Source organism: Plecotus auritus (assembly GCF_963455305.1).
Source record: "Plecotus auritus genome assembly, chromosome: 3".
Lineage (NCBI taxonomy): Eukaryota > Metazoa > Chordata > Mammalia > Chiroptera > Vespertilionidae > Plecotus > Plecotus auritus.
Genome location: NC_137772.1, coordinates 129,569,199 through 129,595,165, shown reverse-complemented (window position 1 = coordinate 129,595,165; position 25,967 = coordinate 129,569,199). Strand labels below are relative to the sequence as shown.

Genomic DNA, 25,967 nt, shown 5'->3' with positions numbered 1-25,967 from the left:
CATTTCTTGCATTCTCTATAGAAAGCTCCTGTACAAAGAAGCTCTTATCTGCTTCACCATATATAGAATAAGCACCCATCACTAAACGTCCTTTAAGAGGTGACGTAGTCTTTGGTCCAAATGAATTGGGCCTATCACTTTTAAAGTGTATCACTTCAGTAAAGGATGGAGAATTTCTTATTTTCAAAATGTATGGCTGTGGTATTGACCTACAAAGGCCTGAGTGAGGCCTGCAGTGTGGTCGGACTGTGCTGGGCTGGGGTTCATGTCTTTACACGCCACATGCATCTTTCTCATTAGCTGCTGCAATTGATATTTTTTTATTTTATTTAATGCTGAGGTAAAAAAATACTTCATGTAATTAGCTATTTGCTACCCCAAATATACTAGAAACATTTAAAATGGAATTAATTTCTCCTTAGCAACTCTTAACATGTAATAAAGATCAAAGAGATTTTTTTTTAAAAAAAAGGTTGGCCAGTAGTTAAGTGTATCACTGACTTTGTTCCAGGTTTACTGTATGTATTGCTGAGTGAGCAGTCATTGATTTTGTCTCTCTTCTTGCCCCAGTCTCCATGTAAGAATATTAATATACTAGAGGCCCGGTGCAAGAAATTTGTGCATGGGGGGAGGATCCCCCTCAGCCCAGCCTGCATCCTCTCAAACCTGGGACCCCTCGGGGGATGTCCGACTGCCAGTTTAGGACCAATCCCGGGGATCGGGCCTAAACTGGCAGTTGGACACCCCTCTTACAATCCTGGACCGCTGGCTCCTAATCACTCACCTGCCTGCCTGCCTGGTCGCCCCTAACTGCCTCTGAGTGCTGGCCTGATTGCCCCTAACTGCCCTCCCTGCTGGCCAGGTCACCCCCAACTGCCCCCTCCCTGCCAGCCTAGTCACTTCTAACTGCCCCCCTTGCTGGCTTGGTCACCCCTTACTGCCCCCCCTGCCAGCCTGGTTGCCCTCAACTGCTCCCCCTGCCAGCCTGGTTGCCCTCCAACTGCCCCCTTTGCTGGCCTGGTCGCCCCACACAGCCTGCTGTTCACTCATTTGGTTGTCCCTCACTAACCCCCCTGCTGGCCTGGTCATAGACAGCCATCTTTGTGGGGGCGTGATGGTCAATTTGCATATTACCTCTTTATTATATAGGATATTATATAGGATTATATAAGCAATTATCAATCCAAAGTATTTTGTCAGAATATCACATGGGTTTTTCACTGTGTTAGTGGTTGTAGGAGAAATCAAAGAGACAAAAGAAACCGTCCCTTCCCAAACATAGGATGACAGTAGACTCCTCCACCTTCAGTATGGCACCTAACAGGTTTTAGTAAGAGTCACTGCCTTGCCTGGCCAGTGTGGCTCAATAGTTGAGTGTTGACCCATGAACCAGGAGCTCATGGTTTGATTCCCAGTCAGGGCACATGCCCGGGTTGTGGGCTAGATCCCCAGTAGGGGGCATGCAGGAGGCAGCTGATGCAATCAACGATTCTCATCATTGATGTTTCTATCCCTCTCTCCCTCTCCCTTCCTCTCTCTGAAATCAATAAAAACATTTTTTTTAAAAGAGTCACTGCATTTCCACCCACCTCTTCTCCTCAGAAAAAGTACCTTCCTGCGGAAGTGGGGAGGTGGTCTTGTGATAAACCCTTTGCCTGATGGCCTGAATAAAGGTCTAAAGCCAGAGCCCCAGTCTCAGCACCTACCTTCCCCATGCCTCCTTTTATGACCTATAAAATGAGAATAGAACCTGCCTTCTGTGCAGTCATCCAGAGATCTTTTTATGATCCAGAATAAAAAGGGCTATAGAACTGAAAATTTTTATTTATTACTATTACTCAGCAGGGAGTTATTCCCAGGCCTTCCCTGGCAAGGGCTCTTCTGACTCTACCCAAGATTGAGCTCAACTCTGAGCATAAAGATTAGTCTGCTACATAGCTTGAAGAATCCTTATCGTTATGCCCTGAACCATCCACTATCTATCCTCAGAGGCTAAGAAAAAGCTCTAAAATCCTCTGTGACCTTCTTCTCAGCACGATTTTCTAAAAATGGTAAAATGTTCATCTTGAAACATAGGTAGGTATACTCTGCTGGTTGGGTCCAAAAGAAATAGCACGAGCTGGGATAAATGAGGTGTTACTAGAAACTTGGGCTATTTGTGGACTCCTAGAGAACAACTGCCCTCTAGAAAATAGCTATAATATCTTTAGAAATAATTTCCCTTCAAAGGCCCGGGGAAAACATGCCAACTGGACTTTTAAAGAACAAAGGTTTATTTTGTTTGGTACAAGCAAACCAGCGTTACTTCCAAAGGCTGGGTAAGAGCTGTGCAGGTCAGTCTGCGGGGTGACACTGCCACCTTGTGGTGGGCACACTGCAGCACGCGGAGCTCAGCAATGGGAACAATTAGACATTCTCTCTGTTCACAGTACAACCAGAACCATTAAAAAAGAAACCACGTTTCCAGAACAGCCCACCCTCTGGAAAGGCTGATTCTTCTAGAAATGGCCCATAGTAAGAAAAAAAGTTAAGCTTGGCATTTACTGTGTGATATGAGCTAAGCACTTTTTCTACCCACTCAATCTTAGTGCCAGGTGTACTGAAGCATGTATTTTTTTTTTTTTTAAAGCTTCACTGAAAAAAAGTCAGAAACATTTTACTTCATATTACACATACTTTTTAAAAAAGGCAGAAACATTTAGGGTAACAACATTTAACAGGAAAAAACCTTGAGCAGGAGGACCTTGAGAATCAGTTTCTAAATGTTTTGCTTTCACATAGTCTTTTTCATGGCTGCTTGTGTCATGTTGAAGAGATAAGCTTCGTAGATTATATTTAAGAAGTTGTCGTCATTCTGGAAAACAAAACCAAAAGACCCAAAAGCATGTTATTGGTGGGCAGGAACAAAAGGCTTCCCCCGTCTTGAAGCTGGCCTGTTGAGCCTAAGATGCTCATCTCTCCCTGTCTGTCTAACAGCTGTCAGCTTTAAACTGCACATGTGAATGGTAAGTGGGGCTGAAGCCAGGTCAGATGAGTCCGCTGTTGTTTTTCAATGGTCAGTATGTTACACACAGCACAGACGGGCTGCCCAGCTATGGGTATATGAACAAGGCTCACTCATGAGAAGCCTGGGTTTGTTGGCTGGATAGGAAGGACTTGATCCAGGTCAGTGGTTCTCGATGTTTGGTTAGGAGATTGCTAGCAGATGCTTTGTTTTTTGGCATTAGTTAAGATTTTACTTGCAATGTGCATCATTGGTCTATCAAAGCCGGTATAATTCTCCGTTAGCTATGGAAAGTTTCTGGCCTTGGCAAGTGGACAGCAGTTAGACGGGCAGTCACTGGGCTCTTCTGCCTGGCTAAGGGCTGGTGGGGAATCATGGGTCTAATCAGTGGTTTCGTTTTTAATTATGGAGACTTCTGCTTCCCACCCAAATCCTTTAAAGCTTTAGCAATTCACCCACATTGCACATTCCCTCTTGGCACCCACACACAGAGTTAGCATTATTCTCACGCAATGAAGGAGAGCTACATATCCCTGTTTTTCTTACAAAGTGACCACAAAGTCCCTACTGTGTCCTACCAACAGGCAAACACTAAAAACAAACTGCTTAGTGACTTCTAACAGTTCACCAGGAAAGTATGTCTAAAACGTGGAAAAAGTATGATGTATGCAGAGTGGAGGAAATAACCCTAACATTGTACAGGGACTGCTCTAGGCTTTCAGTCTTGGCCTCTGCACAGAGATCTTTGGAACAATGTGATTAAATGGAATGAGCCAGAAGAAATATGAAACTTTAAAATTTAAATATTTTCAATTTATTGTTCTCAGATGGTCTATCTAAGTCTGCATGAACTTGTCATAAATGGCTTTAAAAGGTGGAAACTATTGGCATCCTGATATTCGTGACCTAGTAAAACATGATCATTTGTTGCCCCTCTTTAACAGATAGTCTTCCACTTTCTAGCCCAATTCCTTCCATTCTTTCTAAAATACGTCACCTTAAAAAATGTTTTTACTAATAGAGACCGTTTTCTTCTTAAGAGGAGACAGCTGCAAAAGTGCTAGCCTGCTCTCTAAAAGCCATTGAAGCTTAAGCCAAATATCACAAAAGTTTTCTTAAAGACTGTCTAACAAAAAGTACCTAAAGATGTTAGCTGAAGTGTGTGAAGTCTGGGAAAAGCATCCCGCTTTTCAAGGCCTGCCACTTATTTGTGGATGTGCTTTGCTGGGCAGACAGCCCAGAGGCCGAGTTACTACTGCGGCTCCCACTGCGGGCAGCAGGAAGGAGCGCTCTGGAGCCAGACTGGGGTTGGAGCTCAGCTCTGCTATTTACTAGCTGTGTGACCTCAGTTTCCTTGTCTCTAAAATGGAAAAATGATAGTGTTGCTGTATAAGGACTCAATGACTTAATGAAAGTAAACATTGTAACAGTGCCTGACACAGCTCTGTGTGTCCGCTGTTACTATCTCAAAGAGACAAAACTCATGGCTGCCAAAGAAGTCCCATCACGACCCTGTCCTAATTAGCAGGCTATTTGTAAGATAGCCCTAGTATCACAGCCATTACTTGCTCCCCTACCTGCTGGCTCCTTGTTCAACAGTCCGCTTGAACTCTCCACTAGGCACCAGCGCTTGCGCAGACAGCATCACCTCTACTCCCAGAGCTGAGCTCTAGGTTTGGGTGCCCACAGCATCTAGTCCTTCTTTTCTGACAGGTGACAGACTGGAGGACTTAGTCAGTCCTCCTCCACATTATAAAATCCTTAAGGTGTCAAGTCACCTAAAGCTGCAGTTAGTATTCTGAATCTCACCCAGCCAAGTACAGAGCCACTGTGGTCTAGGGTGAATTCTTACATCGCTCTCATTCCTGGGCAGTACTACTTAGGCACTCGCTAACTGAGGCCTTATCTCAGAGTGGCAACCATCAAGCAAGCAGGATTGGCAAAGGTAAGAAGAGAGACGATGGCCTTCCTACCTGAATGAGGAACAGCAGTGCTTCCTGAAGCTGCAGCTTGGTAAGTGGGCTCAGCACAGAGGGCTCTGGGCTCTTCAGAGGCAGGAAGAGGCTGGTGGAGGCGGCAGCTGGTTCCTGGCTTCCCAGGGACAAGAGCCCGCTGTCCCTCTCCTTCGATGGGCTACAGGTAGGTTGGGTGAACACCATGGGGGACATGAGCAGAGAAGGAGCAACGGCAGCGGGGATGCACTGAGGTGAGATGACCTGCTCATAGCAAATACATACAAAGAGGGCAGGTGTAAGTAGCAACTCATTGATACAATGGGTACAGAGAGAAAGAGGCCACTCGCTTGCAAGAGTGGATATCGGTGAACTTAAATCCAAATTGTTCAAAATTTTACTAGACAGGAAAAGCTCAAAGACAACTGATTCCTGTCCAGTTCCCCACATATTTCCCTTGTCCTTCCTAAGCAGCTCTGCTCAGTCCGCTCTGGTGACTGTTGTTCCCTCCGCATAGAGTGCTTGGCCTCTGAGCAACACTTTATTTTTCTGCTTTATTGTCATCACTTGGCAACATGCATTTAGGACTGCTGGCCTTTTCCTCAGGGCCAGTTGTTTACTACTCTGACCTACAGTTCCAACAACATACATGAGTTGTTGGAGGTACACACATTTCCACTCGACTTTTCTATGGAGGAACCACTGTGAGTGGTCCTCCGCACTCATTTCTCACCAGGAGGGAGGCATGATTCCCGGGTCCATCCCTCCTAGGTCCTTCCTGATGGGATCTGCCTGCCTGAAGAGAGCACACACTTGCTGCTTCTCCGTGCTCAAGTGGCAGGGGCAGGTCCTGGGGCTGGTCGTGCCAGCACTGCCAGTGACTTGTCTGTCTGGGGGAGTCTGTCTACCTCACTTGGCTAACAAACATAACACCAAGTCTTCCAACAGCTTTTGCAGTTATGCAAGTGACACTGAGATCCCTGTCTCACTGATGCCTACAGCCCTCCCTCACCTGTTTCTAACTCAGGTGAGAAAATGTTATTATCATCATAAAGCTCCATAAGAACTCGAGGAGGGGTGTAAAGGCCGGTGATCATGAAGCTGCTGTAATTTTTTAATCACTCCCTTGGTATCTTTTTGGGCAGAAACCAGCCCTGAGGAAGGCAGGCTGTTACCTATCCTACTGCTATTCTGAGGAGAGGGGCTGAGGCGGACACTCCCGAAGGAGGATGGCCACCACCACAAAGCTGACAGTGTGCACTTTCCTCCTCGGCTCCATGCCTGTGAGCACTGCAAAGCCAAGAGAATTGTGCGTGCAGACGTTTATGTTCAACTATCAACCCCAATTTTCCTAGTGTCCGATCTAAACCATCAAAGAGAAAAGGGGACAAGATTACGTTGAAATGAGGATGAGTGGCAAATACTGTTTCCATAGAAATAGGTACTCAGATTTGAGATTTTATAAAAAATAAACACGAGCTCTCTGACTCAGCGCCACACAGACACAAAGACTTATGCTCCATGCTTATGATCTTGGTTTTCAAAGAGTGGAAGATTTTGTTATCTACTTGCCAAGACATGACAAACAACCAATGAAGAGATATGTAATAGGGAGAACTTCCTAATTTTTAAACCCATTGCATTTTCAATGAATTTGTACCAATCCAAATGAGAAAATAGTCCAATCTCCAGATGTTACCCATGGGCAATGGAACAGCTTGTGGTTTTCTCTGTTCTAAGTTTCTGATGAACATAGAGATCATCTTCCTTAAAGGATAAACAATTTCTAAAAATTACAATATTTTTCCCCTCTCTGGAAATGTGTGTGTGTGTGTTGGGGGGGTACATGGCATATTTATCCCTCTCTCCATCTTCGTTAAGCTATGCAGAGGATGCACACTAGAACAGGCTGGCCTTTGCAGAGTAATGGCACGTTTCTCCCATTGACTCCCCGGCCCCAAGCCTGTGGGCTCTGCAGAGGCAGCGTCTGTGCTCCTCACCACTCTGCAGCCTTGTGCAGCACAGTGCCTGGGAGGGAGCAGTGCTCAGAAATATTTGCTAAGTAAATGAATAAGCAACAATTACTTAGACTAAAATAACAAGAGGAGGTCAGACATTTCATATCCCAGAATGAAGATTAGGATCTCCTACCATGTCTATGTTCTTTCCCACATCCATGTCTTCACGCCTGATAAACTGTGAAGATTTAACTTTACAAATAAAGTATCTGAAAGGAGGGAAGCTCCCAAATTGCTAAGCAAAGCGAAAATTCTCTTTACAGGCAGCAAGTTAAGGTGACATAAGATGCACAGAAGTGGCTTTGCAACACTGTTCAGGACAGATTATGTCCCTAGAGCACAGAAGCGGACTCTGCATTTCACTGCATCATAGTAATGAGCCCCACCAAGTGGATACTTACCTGGAAAAGGGGAGTCTGCTTTTCCATGCTGGATGTCTTGTCAACCCAGGGTTCCCAGGGCTTCCCTGCTCCAGAGCTCTGAGTTAGCACAGGAAACTTCGCTGCCAAGGCTGGGCGGTTAGACGCGTGCAGCTGCTGCTCCTGCTGCACAAGCTGAAGCTTTTGCAGTAACTCTCGAGGGGAGATCACTCCAGAACCACTAGTCTGACTGCCAGAAAGGGCGAGCACTTGTCTTGGGCACGTGGACTGATCTTTTTCATGAGCCTGATGTCCTAGTGCCTGAGGTGGAAGGGAGCCATTGAAATGTACCAGTGGTGGCTGAGTCACTGCCTTTACTGGAGCTGCAGGGGTGGCCACAGAGAGGGCTGTGAAGCTCAGGGCTGCTGGGCCGGCAGGTGCTGGTGCACCAGGGTCATACTTGTTCACTGCCGCTGGGGTGCTCTGGAGCTTCTCTAGCAGGTTTTGAGTTCTGGAAGCACCGTGGACTCGATGGGATGTCCCAAAGTTCTGAGGAGACCCCAGGTGGATAGGTGCAGTAAAATCCTCCCCAGCAGGAGGCTCGCTGCCATTTTTGTAGGGCTGGTTTTCAGGCAGCTCTGACAATGGGTGGAGGTCTGGACTCCTGACCAGGAGTTTCTGAATGGCTGGACATAGCTGCTTCTCTATGGGGGGTGAGTGTCCTTTGGGTTCCTCATAGGACAGGGAACGGATAACCCCCTGCTGAATTGGAAGTTTCTCTTGCTGCTGCTGGTGGAGGGTCTGTGGAGGCCCCACAGTTTCCTGACATGTAGCTTTGTCCTGCTTCCCAAAAAGTGCTGTCAAGGACAAGTGTTGGGGTTCAGGGTCTAAGGTCTGAAAAAATAAAAATGTCTCAAAATGGATCTACATACAATTTGGTTATATAGGGGCTATGAAACACAATTCACCTAATCAATAGTTTCTTCTATTTATCAAGGATTAATTAGAGAGTATAAAAAACTTAATTATGGTAAACTTCACAAAATTGAGAACTTAATGCCAATAATTTTCGTAGCATTCTTCCCTACTACTCCCAAGATAGCTGTTATATTTTAGTATCTGTTGAATGATGAAATAGGAATGTGAGCTTTGATAGGCCTGGGGTTCACAGATTGGGAACCACTATGGTACAAAATTATATACACCAGAAGGTAAATAATATCTTCAACAGGAAGTCCATCTAACCCTGCAAAGTATAAGATACTGAGAATACACAGGAATATGAGGATTTCAGAATTTCTGATAGCTTTTTGCACAATTATAGAAATTTAGGGTGAGAGGAAACATGTTAGTTAGTCTAACTTGATCCTTTCAACTATGTGAACTCTGAGAAGAAAGATACCTCCTAAGTAGCTAACGGGGCTCAAATTTTTTTAAAAGGAGCCTACAAGCCATTTCTACACGGGGGGCTCTGACACAAACTGCACTTCATGGTGAAGCCTGCACTCTGCTTCTGCCATCTGAACCAGCCCTTATAAAGGAGTTCCTGCAATCATATTTCGACCAATGGGATGGAGGCTTTCCCCATCCAATCAGAGCTGTGTAGTTCTGACCAACCAGAGTGGCACTATTGGTACTTTTTGGACCAATCAAATTTCAAGGATTTGGAGTCCTCATTTGAATGAGAACAGACCAATCAGGGACCAGGGGCAGGGACTTCCGTCTACATAAGCCAGCTCCCTGCTGGCTCTGGGAGCACACTTTCCTCTTTCTGTGGGAGACTCAAGACTGTTTCCCTGGCTGAGCTGAACTCTTGAAGATGTCTTACAGTAGCAGAGCAGACCAGCACAGCAAAAAGCAGATTGGCACAGAGTAGAGCAGAGTTGTCCAGCTCTCGGCCCAGTGCTGCCTGGCCCAGGGCTGCCTCACAGCCATGCTGTATCACAACTGAGCTATTTTGCACTGAATAAAGTTTCCTTCTTCACTGCACCCCAAATTGAGGATTCCTGTTCGCATTGAATTGGTACAAACTACTATTGGTTGACAACTATATATTAGTAGCTTTAAAAAAACCATCAAATCATAAAATCTACCTTGGCCCTGCCAGTTACAAAGTTGCTTCCTTCCTGCTCTATATCATCTCTGCCTCTTTCTGTTGCTTTCTGTATTATTAGGCTAAGAAAACAGGAGCTTCATTCTCAAATCAACATATTCTCACTTCTCTATTAAAATAACAAATTTCCATGGAAAGCAAACAATAAAAGAAAGCAAAAGATAATTAGAAAAGACTTATTTTTTAAAAATTCAATATGAGACTTTCATTAGCTTATCTTTAGGTCTTTTGGTTCCATTTCATTTTTAAAATTAATTTAAACCAATTCCTTAAAAAAACACACACACCCAAAACCGTTAATGAGGCATAACACCTAGAAATGGAAACAGCCACATTATATTTACAATAAAAAATGGGACTATACAAGCCATGGGCAAACTACGGCCCACGGGCCGGATCCAGCCCGTTCGGCTGTTCTATCTGGCCCGCGGAGCCGAAAGAGTAGAGGGTTCTCTTGCTCTCCCCTCCGCTCCTTTACTTTGAATTTATATTAGTTCACACAAACACCCCATCGATGCTTTTGTTCCGGCCCTCCGGTCCAGTTTAAGAACCCATTGTGGCCCTCGAGTCAAAAAGTTTGCCCACCCCTGGACTATACCCTGGCCTGTGTGGCTCAGTAGCTTGGGTATCATCCCATGCACCAAAAGGTTCTGAAATATATATTCATATATGTATATACTAGAGGCCCAGTGCACGAAATTCATACATGGGTAGTGTCCCTAGGCCTGGTAGGCGATCAGGGATGATCTGTGGGGCAGCTGGCAGGGTGATCAGGGGCCCCCCACTGGCACCGGCCTTGGCTGGCCTGGGGCCTGTGGGCTGGGGGCATCTCCTGCATTGAGCATCTGCCCTCTGGTGGTCAGTGCACGTCATAATGACCAGTTGTTCCACAGATCGGTCAATTTGCATATTAGGCTTTTATTATATAGGATTCATTCAAAAACTGCTATCATAATTAGATGCAAATACAATGATAAATCATCAGGTCTAAAAGGGACTTTTATACCATTCCTTAGGACAGGAATCCCATTCTGTGTACACAGTGGCCTAGCATTATACCTGATACAAAGGAAGTGTTCAGAAATGTTAAACTGAATTTTGTTGTCCTGGCTGCTTTGGGAAACCAACCATCAACCTCAGCAGAATATGGACCTCTTGGGTAATATTCCTGTTAACTCTAATGATGTTATTAGTTTGTTGTTGTTTTTTAAAAAACACATTATCCTGAAAGGAGTTCAAATTCACAAGAGATTATGGTAAATGCCAAAAGTAAAAATTTTAACCCATTTTGAGGAAGAGTGAATTATTAATAATAAAAAATAATAAAAGAATCTCTAACTTGAAATCTCTCTCTCTTTTTTTTTTTTTTAATTTACCCTAAAGGATCCTCAAACAGGACCAGGCCCTCCTGCTTTGACTATACTCTGGGTAAAAGCTTGTTACGAACCTTATACAGACACCATGAGTGAAAAACAGAGAACTGAGTACCTGGCTGGGCGGAGGTACGCGCTGCTGCAGGTTTTCACTGGGCTTCACTGGAATGGGTTTGATGAGATTGGGGTTGTCATAAATGGCAGATGAACTGGTTATCTGTTTTGGCTCAGAACAGGTTTTACACTGAAATAGAAAAAAGAACCTTATTTTTGGTGTAAAAGAAGCTTTATTCTTTAAAAAAAGAACATACCTTCCTTCTTGTTCTTTATTTTATTTAATTGGTAGCTATTTTTTGGTAGAGTTTTATGTACAAAACAAAATCTCTTAATCTTTTTTATATTTGAGTATAAATAAAATTTAAGTTTATTTATCTTTCAGTTACACAATTCAGTGCCCTAAAATATTACCAACAGTATCAGCCTGCAAGACCTAGAAGATCTTAGATACCTGGATACTTTAAAGGCTATCTATATACTTAAGAAGTAATAGTTTAAAAATATAGAGTCTAGTGCTTTTTAATGATAAATAATGATAGAAACTATTCCTTAAATACCATGTCTGGATTGCAATAGCAATTGATTTCAAGTTGGAGAGTTCCAACATCAAAGTAACTAACCCTTTTTGGTCTACAAACCAAAAAGTAAAGCTGACTCAAACCACTGATTTAAAAATTACTAACATCATCTTTATTTAATAAGTGACTTTTTGGATAAACAGAATAATTCAAATCTGAGTGTTCTGAGACACTCACTACAAATTAGAATTTCACAGAGAAAGAGATGAGACATGCCTCATCATTTCAAATACCAAATCATTATTATACATCACTCTAACCAACCATGTGATTATCAACATAGTAGAATTCATAACAGAAAGAGCACAGCAGCGATGTTGGCATCTGACTTGTTACAAATAAAACAGTATAAAAATGCTCGCTTCTGTACTACAGACTCTCTATAGCAGTGTTAGTTTCAATTGTACAGTCAAGGCCCCAGGTCAGGAAATATTTCACACTGAAATGTGTGACAAATACAATCTTGTCCCTCAGAAACCCAAGGTTCCCAATGTGTTTTACAGTTATTGGATTGTATTTTCTAATTCAAGGATAGAGAGGTGTGGTGTCAACTACCACTGTGTTCACTTAGGTTTATAAAGGTAACTGTACAAAGGACTAATTATTTTCTTTCAAGAATTCTGTAAATAATTGGGATTTGGCATTAGTATTAAATGGGATGTGAAATACTTAATGAATCATAAAATGTTATTTCTAATTCTTCCGAAGTGAATGATGGCGATTAGTGGCATGGACCAACAGGACTGGCTTTTCAAGATATGGCTAAGCAGCACAAGACAAGAGTTTAAGATATAGTCACTGACAGAATTTTAGCACGGAAAGACTTGAACCTCTGCTTGCGTTTAAAAGAAAAGTGGATGTTTAGCTTACTTCCAACAAATGACCTTTCTGCACTCCTTCATTCTCTCTATGATGAGGGACCTTGAATTTTAAACTAAAAAAACCCCAGATTTTTCCCACCTTCACTATGCACATATCCACATGGGCCAACAGGGTTCTCTGTCTTTTGCTGGCATACCCCCAGGTTCACTTTTCTAGGTAAAATTTCCAGGAGCTGTTTTCTATGTTACTGCAATTGTCTACATATCTATGAATCCTTGTTTGTATATGAAAATAGCTCTCTATCAAATTTCTCAGAATTAAACATCACTCACCTCAATAGTTTATAGCTCATTTTCCAGTTGTTTAATTTTATATTCTTCTCCAACCCAAATAACTTTAAAATACTTGGAAAAATATCACAGTTTTGTAAAAAGTGTATAATGGATTCTTCACAGAGAACAAAAACTATGTCACATAATTCTAATTTATCGCATACAAACACACAAACATATTATCTATGCCAAGAGAAGAGTCTGAAAGAAAATACAACCAAAGTGTATTTGGGTTTACAGGGTTGTGGGGGGTCTTTCTTTTTATTTTTTATTTTATTTTTAAATTTTTATTTATTTATTAGAGCCTGTGCGTGCACTGGTGGGGTCCCTCGCCCTGGCCTGCGCCCTCTTGCAACCTGGGACCCCTCGGGGGATGTCGGAGAGCCGGTTTCAGCCTGATCCCCACAGGCCAGGTCAAGGGACCCCACCGGTGCACAAATCTTATAGTATGCATATAAGATCTTTGGTTAATCTCTTTCTGCCCTCCCCGCTATCCCCTTCCCTCTGAGATTCATCAGTCTGTTCCATGTTTCCAAGCCTGTGGTTTCTGCTCCTGTGGTGGGCCTCTGCCCCCTGGTGGTCAGTGTGCATCATAGTTACTGGACAGCTGGTTGCTTAGGCTTTTATATATATAGATTTTAGAGAGAGAGGAAAGAAAGAGAGAGCAAGAGAGAGAGAAAGAGAGAGATATCAATTTGTTGTTCCACTTATTTAGGCATTCATTGATTGATTCTCATATGTGCCCTGACTAGGGTCTGAACTCACCACCTTGACATATCGGGATGATGTACTAATGGACTGAGCTAACCAGCCAGGGTTATTTTCCTTTTTGTTTCTGAATTTTTTCATTGAACATCAAAAGACACTTAATAATTTCTTTAATTTCATAAATAGATCTCAGCAATATCTAGAACTATTAATTCTTGCCTAAAACCACAAAACGCGTAATAGTCCACTTTTGAGTAGTAAGGACCTAACTATGTAGCCTACAAATCACTTCTGGCCTCGTTCATTTTCCTCCTGAGCTTTGTTATGGTTCATTTTCATCTCGACAAGAAGGAAGGAGGTAAAGGAGATGCCACTCAAATTAATATGATTGCTACTTTACAGAAAACTCATAGAAGGTTATTTCTTAGGGAGAAAGCATAAAATATTAACCTAAATAAGTGTTTCAAATTATTTTATTAACTTTACATAAAAAGTTGTATCTGGTACCACTAGGCTTCATTTATCAATATCATATACCTATAGCATAAAATGTTTCCTCCTCAAAGTTTTGGAATTTTCGTGAATTTAAAATTTTTTCAGTTGGAAAAAATCTCAGAAGTAATTTATTTAGTTTAACACTTATACAGAAAAGTAAAAAGAAATTTATACTACCCCAATATGTAATCATTCAGCCTCTTCTTTAATGCTTCCAATAATGGAAAATTCACTTCATTATAACAAGAATTCTGGGAAAAAATTTGTTTTCTTTCTCTTTTGCCCTCTTTCCATTTCCCCATTTCCTATACTTCAGAACCATTTGGCTCATGTTCACCATTTTCTAAAATGTCTGTTGGTGTGTGAGAGAGGAGAAAACACAAATACAAGGTAAATAAAAGATGCAATGGATGTTAATGGGGGAGAACAAACATCTGGTGGGTGGATCAGAAGTAACATGATGGGCAAAGAACATGAGAAATGGGCTTTGAAAGACTGATGATATTTTATAGGTAAACGGGAGGGGATAGCATGGGAAAAGGCATGAAGTCACTTTTAGGAAGCAAGATTGTTATTCTGTTTGGTAGGAGTTTCAAATATTTGCAGGGGGCAGTGGGAGTAGAAGGTATTGGGTTAGAAGAATGATCTGAGCTCGGCTGCTGTGCTCAGTGGTTGGATTCCCGGTCAGGGCACTTGCCTGGGTTGTGGGCTCAATTCCATATCTCATCATTGACGTTTCTATCTCTCCCTCCTTCTCTGAAATCAATAAAAAAATATATATTTTTAAAAGAGTCTGCAGGTTCATAGATACTAGGCAATGAGAAAACACGAAGGATTTAGGCCAGAGCAGTACCATAATCATACAGGTTACATTACAACATCTGGCCGTTAATGGCAGAAAGAATAATTTCTTCTGTTGTTTACCTCACAGATGGAGCAATTGACATTATGTCTATAACATATTTGATTGAATATCTGCACTTCCTGTCAACACTGTAAGAACCCATCTATGGGAGCATAATGATGAACAGAACATTGTTTCGACCTCAACAACTTAGCACTGTTGTGGGAGAAGTTGACTTAACTGTAAAAATTGAGAAAGAACAAAGTAAGTTCTAAATACTAATAGATGGTGAGTTCAATGGAAAGAATAATTAATTTGAGTGACGTGATCTGGGAAAACTCCACGTAAAAAGTGGCATTTTAACTGGGCCTTGAAAGACATGTAGAGTCTGAAGGGCCAGTAAAATGAGGGGAAAACCATTCCAAGTTGTAGGTATAGTATAAAGAGAAGTCTCCAAAGCCATGAGTACGTGTGAGTTCCATGTTATTTTATGAGACAGTCAGGTGTAGCTATAGGAGGCAGCACTGGAGAGGCTCAGGAAACAAAGTTTATTCTACTCACAGGTCCTAGAAACAGGAGGCACAGCCCACTACACAGGGCCACATGGGGAAGCCTCTCGGTGGTCTGGAGGGAGCAAACAGGAGCAAGGGGAAACCAAGACTAAAGCCTTTTACTGGAGCTTCTGCCCCCTAGGACTATCTCCTTTGAATCATTTCAGCAGGATATCAACCATGGGGGGGTCCCTAGCTGCCTGACCCGGCCCTGATAGGAGGAAGGCGGAAGAATATTGCTTCCTGGTGTACACAGATCAGATAGTGGAGAATGGCTCAGGATCATTAGTTTGCACATCGAAGGCATGTTTCTGGCTGGGTTCTTTGCCCCCTCTAAGAATTGGCAAGCTCAGGGAGGCGCAGTCTGTCCCCAACCAAAAGATTGTTAAGGTGCCAAAACATTCTATATAATAAAAGCCTTATATGCAAATTGGATGGCGGAATGACACACACTGACCAACAGGGGGCAGATGCTCAACACAGGAGCCGCACCCAGCCCACAGGCCCCAGGACAGCCAAGGTGGGTGCCAACAGGGGCCCCTGATTGCCCCACGGGTTGCCCTGCAGAGGGAGGCAACCAGAGGCAGCAGTGGGGGGCGGGGCCAGCAAGTGGGCAGCGCCAGGCCGGCCAAGGCGGGTGCCAGCGGGGGTCCCGCCAGTCACCCCACAGATCAGCCCTGATCACCGGCCAGGCTTAGGGACCCTACATGTGCATGAATTTTGTGCCCCGGGCCTTTAATTATAAAATACAAATGGTAAGTGTGTGTGTGTGTTTTTGAGAGAAGAGAGGGAGAAAAAGTATTTGTTCAATATTTACATTTATTATTTACTGGCCACATAGAACTGAAGTTCCTGGGGGGTAAAATTTTACTTTTTAAGATTAATCTATAGCCCTGACTGGTTTGGCTCAGTGGATAGAGCGTCAGCCTCCAGACTGAAGGGTCCCAGGTTCGATTCCGGTCAAGGGCATGTACCTCGGTTGCGGGCACATCCCCAGTGGGAGGTATGCAGGAGGCAGCTGATCGATGTTTCTCTCTCGTCGATGTTTCTGACTCTCTATCCCGCTCCCTTCCTCTCTGTAAAAAATCAATACAATACATATTTTTTTAAAAAGATTAATCTATAGTGTGCCTAACATAGTACAATTAATAAAGTATAATTCATTATCTGACTAGTTGCCAAGTCATTAGGCTACCTTTTAAAGATTTTAAGAATTAAATAAAATAAACAATATAAAAATAGTTATTACTGACTAAAGCTGGCATTAAAGCATCTCTATCCAAGCCCTACGATAGAATAATGAAACTCTGATTTATTCATATTTGTATTCATATTCATATTCATTCCTTCATTCAACAAACATTTATTTGGCACTTATCATGTGCCAGGAACTTGGAAGAAGACTAGGGATGTTCTTTGTACTCAAGGAGCTCACAGTCTAACAATAAAGGGTGAGTCAACAATCCAGTCAAAGTCATGTTAAAGAAACTCAGTCAATTGTCCTTTCGTATGTCCCACTTCATTCAGGACTTTTCTGATTGTTTCCTTGTGATGTCATTTGATTCCTATCTGCTCCTTACTCCTTCCTCCCTTTCATTTTCTGTAAACTAGAAAGTTAGAGCTCAAGTCTTAGATTCAGAATCAACTCTTTTGGCAAGAATATTTCAAGGTGGTGCTATATTTTTCACATTATATCACAGTAGGAGGCACATAATGTCTGGTTATTCAATTTTTAATTATGTTGATCAATGGGTTCAGGTATGGCACCCTAAACCATTTCATCAATTCTTCTCATATTATTAACATTACTGATAATCACTGCCTGAATCAATTATTTTACTAGAGTGTTTTTAAGTTCTATCATTTTATCTACATTAAGAAGGGGAATTCTGAGGAGAGAAAACAAGATGGCAGCATAGGTAAACACCTAAACTGCTGCCTCGCACAAAAATTTCAAAACTACAACTAAAAGACAAAACGGACACCATCCAGAACCACAGGAAAGCTGGCTGAGTGGAAATTCTACAACTAGAAGAAAAGAGGAAAGCACATTGAGACTCAGAGGAGCTGCAAAAAAGCTGAGGTACGGAGACTCGCACGCAGAGAGGACAGGCGGCTGTGTGCACTGGCGGCTGAGTGCGCGGCTGGCTTTCTAAAGCGGGAGGGAGAAGGAAGCTCCTGACTGCACTGAACTCCAGTCCCGGGTGAGACGTTGGGAAATCAGACTCATTCGGGGGAAATCTGGACTGTCAGGAAAAGAAAAAGCACACTGAGACTCGGGAGCTGCGGAAGGCAGAAGTCAGGAGGCGCGTGTGCGCAGAGAAGCCTGACTGCTGAATGCACGGCGGCTGAGTGCACGGCTGGCTTTCTAAAGCGGGAGGGAGAAAGAAACTCCCGATTGTACTGAACTCCAGTCCCGGGCGAGACACTGGGAAACCAGACTCATTTGGGGGGAATCTGGAATGTCAGGAAAAGAGAAAGCACACTGAGACTCGGGAGCTGCGGAAGGCAGAGGTCTGGAGGCGTGTGTGCGCAGAGAGGACTGACTGTTGAATGCATGGGAGGCTGAGTGCACGGCTGGCTTTCTAAAGCAGGAGGGAGACGGAAGCTCCCGACTGCACTGAACTCCAGTTCCAGGCAAGTTTCTGGGAACCCCGACTCATTCGGGGAGAAACTGGACTGTCTGGCAGCGGGTGAAACTTGAGGGCGGCTTTCCCTCAGAGGTGCTTGCAGTGATTACCGAGGGACACTGAGACCCAGGGGCCTCATAGGGCAGGGCTGATGGGAAACCAAGGCTGTCTGCTCTGCCCTGAAACTCCGCCCCATCCAAGCTGAGCACAGAGGCTTTTGCAATTTTGCAAGTCTTGTCTCATAACAGTGTCTCCAGCACAGAAGTTCTCCCAGCGTAGACACAGCTGATCCTCCCAGCCAATTGGCCTGGAGGTCAATTCCTCCCAGTGATGCCAACAACAATCAAGACTTAACTACAACAAGGGTGAGCACACAGTCCACAAAGGGGTGCACCAAGAGTGTCCACTTCAGGTAACTGGGGAGGCTGAACCACTGTGCCCTAGAGGACACCTACCACACAAAGCTACTCTACCAACTCAGGGAAGCAGCGAAAATGCGGAGACAAAGAAACAGATCACAAATGAAAGAAATGGAGGAAAACAAACAACTAGATATAGAGTTCAAAACCACGGTTATAAGGTTTTTCAAGAATTTCCTAGAAAAGGCCGATAAATTTAGCGAGACCCTCGAGGATATGAAAAAAGGCCACCTAGAAATTAAACATACATTGACTGAAATAAACAATATTATACAGAGACCTAACAGCAGATTAGGAGACCACAAGAATCAAGTCAACGAGTTGAAATACAAAGAAGCAAAAAACACTCAGCCGGAAAAGAAAAAAGAAAAAAGAATCCAAAAATTTGAAAATAGTGTAAGGAGCCTCTGGGACTACCAACATCAGAATTATGGGGGTGCCAGAAGAAGAGGGAGAGCAAGATACTGAAAACCTACTGGAAGAAATAACGACAGAAAACTTCCCCCACCTGGTGAAAGAAATAGACTTACAAGTCCAGGAAGTGCAGCGAACCCCAAACAAAAGGAATCCAAAGAGGACCACACCAAGACACATCATAATTAAAATGCCAAGAGCAAAAGACAAAGAGAGAATATTAAAAGCAGCAAGAGAAAAACAGTTAATTACCTACAAGGGAGCATCAGTACGATTGTCAGCTGATTTCTCAACAGAAACCATGCAGGCCAGACGGGAGTGGCAAGAAATATTCAAAGTGATGAATGGCAAGAACCTATAACCAAGATTACTCTACCCAGCAAAGCTATCATTCAGAATCGAAGGTCAGATAAAGAGCTTCACAGATAAGAAAAAGCTAAAGGAGTTCATCACCGCCAAACCAGTATTATATGAAATGCTGAAAGGTATTCTTTAAGAAGAGGAAGCAGAAGAAAAAGGTAAATATAAAAATTATGAACAACAAATACATGTCTATCAACAAGTGAATCTAAAAATCAAGTGAATAAAAAATCTGATGAACAGAATAAACTGGTGAATATAATAAATCAGGGGTATAGAAAGGGAGTGGACGAACAATTCTCAGGGGGAAAGGGGTTTGGGAGGTGTGGGAAGAGACTGGACAAAAAGCGTACACCTATGGATGAGGACAGTGCGGGGGAGGTAAGGGCAGAGGTTGGGGTGGGAACTGGGTGGAGGGGAGCTATGGGGTGAAAAAAAGAGGAACAACTGTAATAATCTGAACAATAAAGATTTATTAAATTAAAAAAAATAAAAATAAATAAATAAATAAAGGAGGTCCCCCCCCAAAAAAAAAAAAAAAAAAAAAAAACCACAAGGGGAATTCTTGGAATTCTTTAATAGAGAAGAACTTCCCCTCATCAACAAGGACTATTTGGTTACTCTGAAATATAGTCCATACCGGCCAGGTAGAATAAATGCTTAATTATTTTTCATTAACTACCAATTTTCAGAGGAAGGAGCTGGTGTCCTAGTATCTCCAATGATAGCCAATAATTATATTTTTGTTTTGTTTTATATTTTTGGTTGCTTGCTCTCTCATATCTCTATGAACTCAGATTTTATAAATTCAGTGGGTTTCAATCCACTGCATTCTTTTTTTTTTTTTTTTAAAGTTTTTATTGATTTCAGAGAGGAAGGGAGAGGGATAGAGAGATAAAAACATCAATGATGAGAATCATTGATCGGCTGCCTACTGGGGATCGAGCCCGCAACCCAGGCATGTGCCCTTGACCGGAATCAAACCCAGGACCCTTCAGTCCGCAGGCCGACACTCTATCCACTGAGCCAGACCAGGTAGGGCTGCAGTCATTCTTGTTGATGTTAGAATTCGTTACTTTGGTTGGCGGTCCCTTCAAGCTGACTACTGTGCCCCTTCCACATGATCCTATTTGTCTGACTTTTATATCCTGGAATTAAGAGTTTCTTTAAAGAGCCCGGAAACCTTTAATGAGGAAATAGTATTTAGAAACAATAATCTGGGGGCTAGAGGTATTTATTGCTACTGGGTTGTCACTTATTTCTAGGTCTTTTCAGGGGGAAAAGTTAATAACTACATATTTAAGAAATAAATGTCAACTAATTCAGACATTTGCATTTAAAATGTAACATTATACATTAATTTATTTTTCTCTTACACTGAAGGTTTTATTCTGACCACAAAGTTGACCCTTGAACAACATGGATTTGAATTGTGTGGATCACTTATATGCAATTTTTTTCAATACAGTACATGTGCCCAGACAGTGTGGCTCAGTGGTTGAGCATTGACCCATGCACCAAGAGGTCACAGGTTTGATTCCTGGTCAGGGCACATGCCTGGGTTGCAGGCTAGATGCCCAGTAGGGGGTGTGTGGGAGGCAGCCAATCAATGTTTTTCTCTCTCTTATCAATGTTTCTATCTCTCTTCCCCTCTCTCTTCCTCTCTTTCTAAAAATCAATAAAAACATATTTCAAAAAAATAAATACAGTACATGTATTTTCTCTTCCCTGTGATTTGTTCATAATAACATCTTTTCTCTATCCTTTCATTATAAGAATACAGTATGTATTACATATAACATACAAAATATGTATTAATCTATTGTTCATGTTATTGGTAAGTCATCTGGTCAATATTAGGTTATTAGTTAAGTGCTTAGGGGAGTAAAAAGTTATATGTGGATTTTCAACTGTGTGTGGGGTCAGTACCCCTAACCCACGCATTGTTAAAGGGTCAACTGTACTTTATTATATCTCACGACAGCTGAAAAATTACAATGCTAACAAAACCACTGAATGAAGTTTATAATTTCTTTGTAGTTCTTTTTGTCCTTAAAATATAATCCACTAGGGGTATTTAGTTCAAATAAGGGGTTCTGAAGTCACTCTAATTTTTTTCTAAGTAATTATGTCATAATATATTTAATTATGTACATTTATTTCATCTAATTTTCAAATTCTAGCTTTTATTTTCTTTTCTAATTTTATTCTTTGCCCATGTTTCTAGAGAATGTTAATCTTTTACTTCTCAATTTTTATAGAAGTGCTTTATAAAATAGGAAAATTAACCCACTTTCTATTATTTAGCTGTAAACATTTCTTCTCAGTTTTCAGTACCTTTTCACTTTGCTTGTGGTTTTTTTAAAACATGAAACACATTTTTTTTTTTAATTTCATGTAATTTAATTAATTGCTTTTGGGTTTTGAGTCATGGTTAGGAAGATTTCCCCTTTCCCAGACTACAAAGAAATCCATACAAGTTTGCTCCTGGTACTTGAATAGTTTTATTTTTACATTTAAATTCCTAATACATTTGGAATTTATCCTGCATATGGCACAAGGAAGAGATCCAATTCTGCATTTTTCCAAATGGCTACCAGTTAGCCAACATCATTTATTTAAAAATCTATTAAAATAACTGATTTGGAATTGTCATCTTTATCATATCCTAAATTTCATATACACTGGGGTCTCATTTTGGACTTTCTCATCTGTCCCATTGGTCTATCTGATTGTTTATGCAGCAACACCAATACCACACTGTTTTAAGTGTTCAGGCTTTAATGTCTTAATATCAGGTAGAGCTAGCTCCCTACTTCTCTCCCACCCAGTATGGCTTTTCTTTGCCAGGGTTTTCCCTGGTTATTCTTCCTTGTATATTTTCCCACAAAACCCTTATAATCAACCTCTCTGACCTCAGAAGAGGGAAAAAAAAAAAAAGAAATCAGTTTGTATTTGTTTAGGAATCATCTTAAATTTATAGATTAATTTATGGGAAAGTGAAAACCTGAAGTTTTATCTCCTTGTCTAAGATCAGGACATATATTTCCATTTGTTCAAGTCTATTTGTATGCCTTTCAGGAGTGTTTAAATGTTTTCTTTATATAGGTTTTGCTCGTTTCTTGTTATTTTATTCCAAAGAATTTGTATTAGTTTATTGCTATTTTTGTTGTTGTTAATCTCATGTGAGAATATTTTATCCATTGATTTTTAGAGAGAGTGGAAGGGAGGGGAAGAGACAGACAGACAGAGAGAAACACCAATGTGAGAGAGACACATTGATTGGTTGCCTCCCGCACACGCCGACCAAGACTAGGGATTGAGCCTGCAACCAAGGTACCTACCCTTGACCGGAATCAAACCCTTGACCCTTCAATCCCTGGGTCAATGCTCTAATCACTGAGCAAAACCAGCTAGGGCAGTTTGTTGCTATTTTTATGGGGGTCTTCTAGTAAACCTTATGACTGTGTACTGTTTGTACATAAGAAGGTTACTGATTTCTCAGGCTACCTTTTAATCTATTTAAAAGCAAATAGTCATAGTCTCTTAAAAGCAAAGATTTTAGTTTTCATATAATTTTGTTTGGTTGAAGGAATAGCAGTTAAGACTTTCTTAATGAGTGTGTTCCCACTGTGGGAATTACCTGTGTATCACAAGGGCAAACAAAAACTCACCTTTGTATATTCATCTTTGGCCTTGGTGAGCATTTGTAAGATATCTACTTCCTTCCCCTCTCCTGAACTGAGGATCATTGGGGAGATTCCTGCTCCAGCTTCTTGATGGGCTTTCAATTGTTCATACTGAGTTAGGCTAGAAAAGTGGAGGGGAAGAGCCACACAAGGAAAAACAATTCAACACATATGATTTTTAAAACCATCCAATTCTCACCCAGTTGCTTTTATCCTGTTATAATCATCCCATATAATAAAAGGCTAATATGCAAATTGACCGAATGGTAGAACAACCGGTCACTATGATGCGCACTGACCACCAGGGCCAGACACTCAATGCAGGAGCTGCCCCCGGTGGTCAGTGTGCTCCCACCGGGGGAGCGCCACTCAGCCAGGAGCTGGGTTCATGGCTGGCGAGTGCAATGGCAGTGGCAGGAGCCTCTCCTGCCTCTACAGAAGCACTAAGGATGTCTGACTGACAGTTTAGGCCCGCTCCCCCTGGGAGCACACTGACCACCGGGCGCAGCCCTAGGGAGCGGGCCTAAGCCATCAGTTGGACATCCCCAAGGGCTCCTGGACTGCAAGAGGGCACAGGCCAGGCTGAGGGATGCCACCCCCCCAAGGGTATGAATTTTGTGCACCGGGCCTTTAGTATTAAAAATAAGACCGCTTAAGAATTGAAAGAAGTAAAATGAGATTTGAGGGAGGTCCTGAGTTCACTGACTAGATATATGAACCTACAGTAGAGGTGGGAAAACTCCAACCTGCAGGCCAAACCCTGCCCACTGCTGGTTTTTGCGGCATTACAAACACAGCCCCTGTCCTTAGGCTGCTGCCTCAGATTGCCTGCAGAGTTGAGTAGCTGTGACAGAGGAAGTGTGACCTTGCAAAAAAATATTATCTTTGCCAACTCCTCATTTAGAGCATTTGAAAGGACTCAATAATTGCTGAGGAAACCCAATTTTAGAGTTCTCAAAAACCGAGCAAACTGCATGGCAAGTCAGATTTCCCCCTTCCTCCAAAGTGCCTTAAAGTCAAAGCGAGGTTAATCCCAGGTACTCAAATCATATGGTTCTCTGGAAGTTTGGAAACAGTGAAGATTCCCTTCTAGGAGAGGGGCATATAAAAAACAGAGCAATAAGGCATGTCTTCTGTTTTCCTGAAAACAATACAGAAGGGAGACCATATGCTCCTATATGCTGCTAGGTGGCATTGATAAAAACACTTGTTCCTTTTGTGTGCTTTGACTTACAGCTCAAATTCTTTTATAATTGCCATGAAGTTGGTCAAAAAGATCTGAGAATGTATTGAGAGGTTTAATTCTAACTGAGGAAGGGCTGGAATCCATACACATCAGCTGCTATTGCTAGTCAACAATCAATTTCCTGCCCCAGCTGTTAAGTAATTAGTGCAGAATGCTGGCGATTTTAACATGGCCTCTTGGCTGAGCTGCAGGGTAACTTTTAATCTATATGAAATCCTGCTATTATTATCCATTGCACAGTTGACAATAACAAGAATGTTCTAAGAACTAGTTGTTACAGTAGTAAATACCAGTTTGAACACAATCACAATCTGAAACCTGAGCTAGTTACCTAGAATTAGCTATCATCACAAGCTAGATTTTCAGAAATCAATTATATTTTTATAAAAATGGTCCCAAAGTTTCATTTTTGGGAATCACTTTTTAGTAATTTCATTGCCCAAAATTTAAAATTGGAAATGGTTCTTTTGCATATAGAGCTGCTTTGTCAACTCATGTGGGCAGCAGCTACCCTATGTGCTCAGCTGAGTCCAGTCATGACCTGAGATACAGCACAAGTGGGAAATATGTCATTCTGGGCTCTTAGCCAGTGGTTGCCAACCTTTCGGACCTCACAGACCACCAGTGGTCCGTGGACCACCAGTTGGCAACCGCTGCTCTAAACCATTCCCATAAACAGCAGGGAAGTCACTGCCTCACAGCACAAGCCCTGGGCTCAAGAACTGCTCAAAGATGGGAGAAATCACAAGGTAGCATGAGATTAGAAGGAAACAAGAAGAGAGAGAGAGAGAGAGAGAGAGAGAGACACCATCCTAAGTACTCACAGTGTTGGAGGGTGGGGAAACCCTGAGCCTCTACAACTATGGGTATGCACTTTAAAGGAAAGCATTTAGGCAGGAAGGAAATGAAAGATCTGAGAGAATCTGGAGCAGCCTTTCAGAATGTCTGTGAATGTTCTTTCTACTAATAGATATACTGATAACTTTCAAAGAAAAAACTGCCAAATGACAAATAAGGAAGATATTAAGGAAAATTGCCATCTGGAACAACTCATATTACAGGTATTTCACACACGCAGAAAACAATGAGGTGAGCCATTCCACATGATAAATGTTACCTAGCAAAAATGTAAAAAGTTGTATTTATGTCTCTTTTTCACTTATAAAGTAATAGTAAATGTTTTTCCTAACATCTTGAAAAGAATTGCTGTAAGAGATATATTCTGCTAAGATTATGGTGTAGTTACGCATACCTAGAAATACAAACAGAAGTTTGTATTTCTGAAAAATACTACGCAGTCTTTCAGCACTTACTTTTTCATAAGTTCTGCAATTCTTTGGCATTCTTCCTTATCATAAAACCAAATTCCATAAATGGACACTGCAAAAATACATCAAAGAAATTATGAGCATCTTCAAAACTACAAAATGGAAAGTTCCTCTCCATCTTGAAACACACAACTATTGAATAAATGAAACCAATCATTGGAATTAAAGCTTGAAAACCTAGCACTAGAATTTTCTTAATTTATTCTTTTTCTTTATTGATTAAGGTATTACATATGTGTCTTTATCCCCCCATTAGAATTTCTTAAGCCCACAGAGAAATCTATAGTGGTCTTATGCACACACGCGTGTGTGCACATGCACACACACACATACACACAGGCACACACACCCAATATGAGTCTGTTCTCCTTAAAAATATAGCACCGGAACATAATAAGCATTTGGTAAATGTTTCTTAACGCATGACTAGAGATTGAAAATGAAATTGGAATTCTAAACTCCTGGCTTTGAAACATGTTTCCATATTCCATTTGCACATTTCACACACATATTTCATCTTTATTTTCAAGTATTCAGACACCTGATGCACAAATTAGCCTAGGAACCCCTCTCTATTCTCCTTCTCCCAGGTAAACGTTAAGTGAGAAATGGGCTTTGTAAGATGTAAGTTAGGATAGGGTCAGGAAAAATTAGATTCCATAATAAATCTCTGAC

General features: G+C 41.8%; 1 protein-coding gene across 4 annotated transcripts in view; it reads right to left on the bottom strand.

Annotated features, from left to right (window-relative positions):
* Positions 1-2,251: 2,251 nt before the first annotated feature.
* DCP1B (decapping mRNA 1B) overlaps positions 2,252-25,967 on the bottom strand; it is a 61,660-nt gene continuing 37,944 nt past the window's right edge. For all 4 annotated transcript variants that reach the window (XM_080661220.1, XM_080661222.1, XM_080661221.1 and 1 more), the window contains 6 exons: positions 25,278-25,344; positions 22,704-22,839; positions 10,935-11,063; positions 7,376-8,227; positions 4,978-5,220; positions 2,252-2,854 (listed from right to left, as the gene is read on the bottom strand). In XM_080661220.1, coding sequence (XP_080517346.1) covers positions 2,774-2,854; positions 4,978-5,220; positions 7,376-8,227; positions 10,935-11,063; positions 22,704-22,839; positions 25,278-25,344 — 1,508 coding nt within the window. In that variant the 3' untranslated portion in view covers positions 2,252-2,773. The remainder of the gene's footprint in view (positions 2,855-4,977; positions 5,221-7,375; positions 8,228-10,934; positions 11,064-22,703; positions 22,840-25,277; positions 25,345-25,967) is intronic.